The 8,171-nt window shown below is 35.0% G+C and overlaps 1 protein-coding gene across 2 annotated transcripts in view; it reads right to left on the bottom strand.

Annotated features, from left to right (window-relative positions):
- Positions 1-8,171, bottom strand: part of FAM208A (family with sequence similarity 208, member A) — a 55,556-nt gene that overhangs the window by 39,433 nt on the left and 7,952 nt on the right. For both annotated transcript variants that reach the window (XM_004676051.2, XM_012720348.1), the window contains exons 2-6: positions 6,301-6,446; positions 4,555-4,647; positions 3,861-3,933; positions 3,090-3,181; positions 2,289-2,450 (exon numbers count right to left, since the gene is read on the bottom strand). In XM_004676051.2, the coding sequence (XP_004676108.1) occupies positions 2,289-2,450; positions 3,090-3,181; positions 3,861-3,933; positions 4,555-4,647; positions 6,301-6,446 (566 nt within the window). The remainder of the gene's footprint in view (positions 1-2,288; positions 2,451-3,089; positions 3,182-3,860; positions 3,934-4,554; positions 4,648-6,300; positions 6,447-8,171) is intronic.

Here is an 8,171-nt window from a genome sequence, read left to right as displayed (position 1 = left end):
AAAAAAAAAATACTACAAATGGTAACTAAGCTCCCAGGTCAGTCCAGATAAGCCAATTTAATATGAAAAGTAAAACACTAAGTATATAATATTAAACAAATTTACCAATTTAGTCATTATTTCCAAGGAAAGACACAGTCTTAGCCTTAATTGCAAACAAAGGAGCAAAGATAAGAGATTATACACATGAAGAGATTACAAACACGGGTTACACATCTGTCCCCTTCAGCTATTCACAACATCAGACAGGCTTTTGTAACTCATATGCCAGCAATTTTCATTTTCAAAAGTAAAAAGCTAGAAAAACACTACTCTTCAAAGCCCATTCTCTTGAGAAACTACTGACTTCAGTGAAGTTGTTGTTCCTCTAAAAATGCCTGGAAATAATTTGAAAGTATCATGCCAGTTTACAAGTTCTGCTAGAAAAACTAGTAACAACTTCCAAAACTACTAGTGTCCAGAAGATAATTGAGAATAATCTTTACAATAGCTAGTAGCATTCTTTACAATAGCTAAGATATGGAAACAATCTATTAATATACTGGTAGTTTACATAATAATGTGGTGTATATATATCAACATGGAATACTGTACACCTATAAGGAAAATGAAATTTTTCCTACTTGTAGCAAAATGGAAGAAACTTGAAGTGATTGTGTGAAGCGAAGTCAGCCAGACAAGACAAATACTGGATGATCCCTCATGTTACATACAGAAGTAAAATAATGAAAAAAAAGGTGAACTTAACAAAAGCAAAATAAAAAACTCAACCAAAATGAGGTTGAAGTCTGACAACCTGAGGTGAAGAGGATGGGAAATAAGAGAAAGCGTGAAGGGGGTAAAAGAGCATCAGAAGGTATTGTTTTCTTAAAAAACAAAAAAATTCTTACAATCTTCTAGCAAAATGGTAGAATAGTAAAGATTATTGATTCTCCACAGATACAATAAAAAGAGCAACTTTCCTTGAAAAAAAACCAAAAGGACCAAAGGAGAATTCGCGTTTCTACAAACACTGGAGACAATAGGAAAATTAGAACATAACCTGCCTACACCACCATCTCCAGGGAACCACAAATTAAGGGAAAGAGAAAGAGCAGCATTATTTCTGGGAATTAAAGGTTCACTCCAACATAAGGGATCCGAGCTGCTGGGAACTGCATTAGAGAGGTGTAGAAAAAGGAAATTGGGACTCTGGGGTAGCAGACACTGAGGCAGAGAACATTAGGGAGTAGACGAACCATACAGAAATTTAACTGAGGGACTGCATTTGGTGAATCTGAAACTCCACAAGGAGTAAGAAAGAGGGACAGTGTCCCAATGAACAGATGCTGTTGGGCATCTTCAGACACTCTTTTGGTTAAGAGGGAAGAAGGGTAGACATCATACTAGTAGAAATCAACCAGGATTGAAGGACCAAGAATAAATTTCATGTAAATAAAAATGAAAGAACATTTCCAGAGGGAGGTTAGCAGTATTTCTCACATACAGCCTAGTTTGATATACAGCTGACCCCTGAACAAGAGTTAATACTGAAAATTCACCCATAAAGCAGATCATACAGAAATGACTGGAAACAAAGAACTTAAGCATCCTTGGCTTTTAGTCTTGGGGAGCATCCTGAAACCAAGGCAACCCACCAAGGACTATAATAAGTTTCAGGGGAGTCAACAGTTTTACTCAGGTTACCCAGTGACAGAGGCAGATGTCGGGACCCCTAAGCCCCACCACTCCCATACTGCTCAGTCAACTGTATTTTTATGTTTGTTAAAAAGATTATTACCTTATAGTCAAATATCATATAACAACCTAGCTACTAAAATCACCAAATACAGTATGTATAGTTTACTGTGTATCAATTACATCTGAATAAAGCATGAGAATTCTAAGTTCGCATCTTTGAAAAAGGTTAAAATAGAAAATATCAAATCATTACTACAAAGTGATGTGAGCTGAAGTATTTCAAGAGGTTTAAACTTTACATCTAAGGAGCGAATAGTATTAGGCAGATCTTCCAAGGTCAGAAGTCAAGGTTTCAAAATGAAATGAGGTATGTTGTACACAGTGATCAAATAAAAAAGCAGGCTGGAGGTCACTGTCTATAGCAGAAAGTTAGGCTAAGGAATTTCTAAGGAGCCACTGTCTATTTCTAAGATGTGCTGGAAGCAGGAAGAGTGAGATTCATGGCTGTCCAGCAGTGATATACAAGAATCAAAGGAAGACATTTTAAAGGGCTTGGTGATCAACAGACTCAAGGGCATAACACCACTAAAATGGATTCAGGCACATACCTGAGTAAGCTCATAGGCTCTATAAGCCAAAAGTGATGTAATTCTATTGGCATTCTTCGACATGTGGCATTCATGCTTTGGTGTTGGATCTAAAGCACTTTTACTTAATATAGGTTCCAAACTTTTTGCACCCATAGGGTCGTAAATACTCTTTATTTTACCCTGAAAGAGAAAAGTTTACTTAAACCTAATTTTGACTACATCACATTAAATATTAGGGAATATTTGAATATTTATCAGCTATAAATTTTCTTACCTTTAATTTCTGGTAATAAAGTGCACTTAACATTTCTTAAAATAAAGTAGTAAAAATAAAAGTTAACCATGAAAAAAAGTCTAATAATTTAAAATACATTATGTGTAGCACTCTTCAATAGTGTTAGAAATCACTCAAAAGCATCCTCATATACCAAATACAAGAAATAATTTTTAATCAAACTCCTAAAGTCATAGTTGGGATGAATTAAAATGCTAACCAAAGGTTGTCTTTGATATATAAAATGTAGAGGCCTCTGGGGTGGCACAAGGGTTAAAGTCTTAGAGCTATCAAGCTATCACCAGCCACTGCAGCATGAGTTTAATCCCTGGCCAAGAAGTTAACCTACATGGCAAAGTAGGCCTCTTCTGTCTCAACTGCTGCTCCCCTGAGCAGCGTATTTCAGTAGAACCACCTGTTTTGCTCCCCACTCTGTCTCTGGTGAATGCTCGCACCTCCCATACCTTGGCCTTCACCCCAGTTTTTGTATGCATAAATAAAAATAAATCTTAAAAAAATATGTAAAATGTAAAAGTTGAAATTACCTTCATTATTTTAAAAATAACAACATCGCCCATGGCCCCAGCTTCCAAAGGATTGGCCTGTAATAAATCAGCATATCTAGAAAGATAGACACCTAATATAGAGGGAAAAATTAAGGATCTGAATTATAAAAAGAACACGAATATCAAAAAAATCCAAAATAGTAAGAAATAAAAGGTATGACATCTTTTTAAAAAAAAAAATGTAAGGACAGAGCTCTCTCTAGTGGCACAGAGGTTAAAATCAGCACAATCAACCTATGCGCAGCCACTGCAGTATGAGTTTATTAAATCCCCAGCTAGGAAACAAACCCACATGGTGCCGCAGACCTCTCCTATCTTGCCTGCTGCTCCCCTCTTCAGTATTTCAGCAACTCTGTTCTGCTCTCCACTCTGTGTCTGGTGAATCCTCTCACTCCTCCAGTACCACTGACCTACACCCCAGTTCTTAATAAAAAATACATCTTAACAAAAAAAAAAAAAAAAAAAAAAAGGCAGTAAAATAGCTAACATTTAACCAAAGCAAAAAATAAAACCTGAAGAAACACAAACCTAATCATTTTTTTAAATATCTAGGAATAAACTTGACGTTTAAAAAGGTTTTTAAGAGTGCAATTTTAAAGAATGGAACTAGTTCAACACTGCAGAACCTGAAACTTTTTTGGCCACATGATAAAGCATACATGAATTTAATGACATGGACTGCAGCAAAATTAGGTAACACAATTTTAAATGGCACCTTAATTATAAGAAAATGAAAAAAGAAAAGATTACCCATGGACGGACTGCCAAGAATTGTTATTTTGGACTGGCCCACCTGTAATCCTTTTTCACATATACTTTGAACCTAAGTAAACAAAAATTTCATCTTGGAATAATACATTAAAAACACAAGATATTCTCACTATCTATTTTTAATTAAAAAAACACAAGATAAATGGTAATAGGTTAAGTAAGAGCTAAGTTTCTAAATTACATTATCTTCTACATTACAGAAGGTCATTTTGTAACTGAGTGTGAACATGAAGTAGACTTATGCTTCCAATATAAACAAGGCTAGAAATCCATTTGTTCTGTATTCTAGATGTTTAGTCTAGATGTAACACATTGTTACAATCCATGCCACTCACATATAGAGAACTAGAAGAACATTTAAAAACAGTAATTCTACTTAGACATCTCCTGTTAAAGGAGAAAAAAAAAGTTCCCAGTATGTCAGTAACACAGGAAAAAAAAATTTTTTAAAGAAAAATTATTCATTTCAATATGAAGCACATTCTAAAGGAACAAAACTGAGAAAGAAAAAACACACTAAAATATTTACAAAATGAGATAACGTCACTACACTAAATTATTTCTCCACTTAAAGAAATGTTAGTTTGTAATTATCTATTGTTGAATAGATGTAAAATCAGGAACATAATGAAAACATTCTCAATTTTTTTTTTATCAAATGGACTTAACTCACCTGGTATCGATCAACCATCAGAAATGCATAGGACTCTGAAAGTTCTTTATCTAAACGACCATCAGATTTCAGTTCTCTTCGCTTTTCTGTAAACTAAACGAAATTCAATCTGTAACAACTTCTTAGTGATATTTTTCCAGCTAAAAGTTTCAGGAATTTTATTTTCAAATCCTAAACCCACCAAAATAGAGATTTTTTTTTTTCTGTCATCTTGGCACTTTGATTCTTCCTCCCCACCTCACCCCCATTACGAAAGGGTCTTAGCCCTTACCACATAATCAAATCAGCAAATTTTAAATAAATTTATGGTAAAATTTTACCATTCTAGTAATACTCTCAGATTACAAATTCATGTTTTAGTTAACTGTGTTTCTCATTTTACGTAATATGGTATACTGCATAAAGCAGGCAGTTAAATAAAACTTGCATAACCAGCTTTAGACTATAAAATCAATTAGGACAGGAAAAAGGTTCAATTTCTTCGTAAGTGCATTGCCAGCACCAAAGACTGCTCCACAAGTATTTCTAGGATAAGAGTTGGTCTAACTAATCTATGTCAACTTAAACTACTGCTTTCATTTTTAGTCACAATCAAATGTATGTGTTCAAAATGTGAGGTCTCTATCTAAAAAATTTAGTGTTCAGACTACTACTTATGTTCAGTAATTAATGCATCTTTAGGTTAAATATTCTCATTAAATTAACAAGTCCCTATCACACTATGAAATCGTTATCAAACTACCACGGCTTTAATTTTCTCTGGGAGCCAATGACATTCATTCACTCTAAAGGTCCTTTCAAAGTCAAATTCTGGGGACCTCCTGGTGGCACAGGGGTTAAAGTTTCAGCACTATGAAATTATCATCAGCTACTGCTGCATGAGTTTTGATTCCTGGTCAGGGAGTTAAACCCAAGCAACACAGCAGACCTCTCCTGTCTCACCAACTTCTCCCCTCAGCACTGTATCTCAGTAGATGTGCCTTTCTGCTCTCCACTCTGTCTCTAGGAATCCTCTCACCACCACCACTCACACCCTGCACCACTGGCCTACACCTACCCCAATTTTTATATGCATAAATAAGGGGAAAAGTCTTAAAAAAAAAACTCAGAAAGTTAAATTCTGGTAGCTCTGGACTGCCAACTAAGTACAAAACAAACAGTATTTCATGTTCATTAAAAAGCAACAGCACACCAATTTCTAAGCACTTCAACTGCATTAATAATTACACATCCTTACTTTTCAACTAAAAAGTCAAAAGAATATTCTAATTTGCACTTGAAACTTAAATTCACTGACATATTCTTGGTGCCTTTTCTCTAAATATTTCTAATGATATTAAGATTATTCAGTAACGAGGCAGTAACTGGGGGTGGGGGAATTATGGATATCCTACAGAAAAAAACACATTTGATTTCACTAACTTCCCATTTAGACATTATCAGACCTATTTAATTAGTAAACATGTACTCAAAAGAGCAAAAAGCTTTATAATTTTGCAAAAAACTCATTATAAAATAAGCTACTCATGCTTAAGGTTCATTTTTAGTATAATCTGTTTTATGTAATCACACATTAATAGAGTAGTTAAGTGTAGTGCTGTATCAATGTCAGAGGGAAAATGTTACTGAAAACTTGTCTTTCCTCCCAAAATCTGGCTTTCCTATCAACTTTAGCATTTTAGAGGAAATAAAAATTCAAGCTATTCATTCTGAAGAATATTGTCATAACCACAAATTAAAACATACCTCCTTTTCCAAAAGTTCATTATGTATCAAGCAAGCGCGTTTGTAGTTAAAATTTGCTACTGAGGTTGGCTCAAGGTAAGATGAATGGAGAATATTTAAAACGTCCTCAAATTCTCGAGAGCCTGGAGTTAGTGGCTGGAAAAGTGCTAAAACAAAAGACATTATTTTAAGAATCCATTTTTTTTTGTATTTTTGTGTTTGCTAACTTTTAAAAATGTATATATATATATATTTTTTAAGGCCTCACGGTTATCTTATAATGTGCACAAGAGATACTTATTAACTGGCTGCCAAAAAATTTAAAACCAGTTGCCTACAATCACCAGTTCCTTCAGCAATGAGCATCTGGTAAATCATAGGCAGTAAAAGTTAAATTTTGCAAATCTCAGGATGCTACATTAGGCAACCTTAACTGCTTAAAGAATCTCCTAAGAATTTGTGCATAGTATAGCATGAAGGATCCCTTTTAGCAAACTGTATGCTTCCCTTAAGTAGAAACAAAATATTAAAGACACTTAAGAACAAGAGGATTTCTGTTTAGCTTTCAGTACGAAAAGTAGAGTACAATACACTGCACTGTCTATATCAATATAAAGTATAGATCACCTATGAAAACTAAGTGAACTGGAAAGATATGGGGCTCTGGAGTTTAACTTCAAAGAAATCACATCTAGCATTATTGGCTTTAAAACAGACCCTAGGTAAATATTTAACATTAAGCCCAACTCTAAGAACTCTAGTTATCCAAATATCTACTATATATCAAATGCCACATGAGACTGGAAAAGCTCTAAATATACCATGTGATACAAAGAAAATACAAATTTTTATTTCCCAATCCTCCAACTTGGTCATGGACTGGTAGAATACTGGCCTAAGAACCTCAAATTTCCATTTTACATGAAAAATTTTAACTCACTAATAAATTTCAAAAATCAAGTCTATATACAGACTTAGGGGTACAAGGGGTTAAATCCCCAGCATTATTAAAGTAATCCTCAGCCAGGGAGCTAATCCACATGTAGCAGCAGACCTTTGTTGTCTTTCCCCCTGCTCCCCTCCACAGTATATTTGAGTCAATCTGCCTGTTCTGCTCCTCACAGTCTCTGATGAATCTTTTCACCCCACACCCTGCTCCCAACCCTGGCCTACAACCCCAGCTCCTATATGCATATAAACCAATCTTTAAAAAAAAAAAAAAAGCTCAAGTCAACATCTTCATAATTCAATAAAAACACTGACTAGAGGCCCTCCCTGGCAGTGAAGCGAGTTAAAGCACTGCACTGAGAAGCTAAAGCCACTTCCGCATGAGTTCGATCCCGCCTGCCCCGGTGGCCACATGGCGCAGCAGACCTCTCCTGACCCGCCCGCTGTTCCCCTCAGCAGTGTACTTCGTTGATCTGCCTGTTCTGCTCCCCACTCTGTCTCTGGTGAAGCCTCTCGCCGCCCCTGAGCCTCTGGCCTGTACCCCAGTTCTATACATACAAAGAAAATTAAAATCTTAAAAAACAACAACAAAAAAAAACCCAAAAATAAACTATTAAACACAAAGTGCCCTAATCAAATTTGCAGAAGATGGATACACAACAATATCTTAATTGTAAGCTCCATGAAATCAGAACAATGTATTTCTTGTTTACTACTTCATCTTTGCCATATGCCAGTTGCTAGAAGCATAAACATTAAATTGAATCACTGAGTGAAAATGAGTATAAACTGTCAGTATTTTTTATATTGAATACAAATTCTACTACCAAGTTACTATAATTTATACTAGGTCTCATACTGATAATTCAAAAGAATGAAACTAGACTACTACCTCACACCATACACAAAGACCAACTTGAAATTGATAAAAAAATGACCTCAAT

The sequence above is a fragment of the Condylura cristata genome, unplaced genomic scaffold (assembly GCF_000260355.1).
Source record: "Condylura cristata isolate star-nosed mole 26May11 unplaced genomic scaffold, ConCri1.0 scaffold00004, whole genome shotgun sequence".
In the NCBI taxonomy this organism is placed as follows: Eukaryota; Metazoa; Chordata; class Mammalia; order Eulipotyphla; family Talpidae; genus Condylura; species Condylura cristata.
This window is presented reverse-complemented; position numbering and strand designations above follow the sequence as displayed.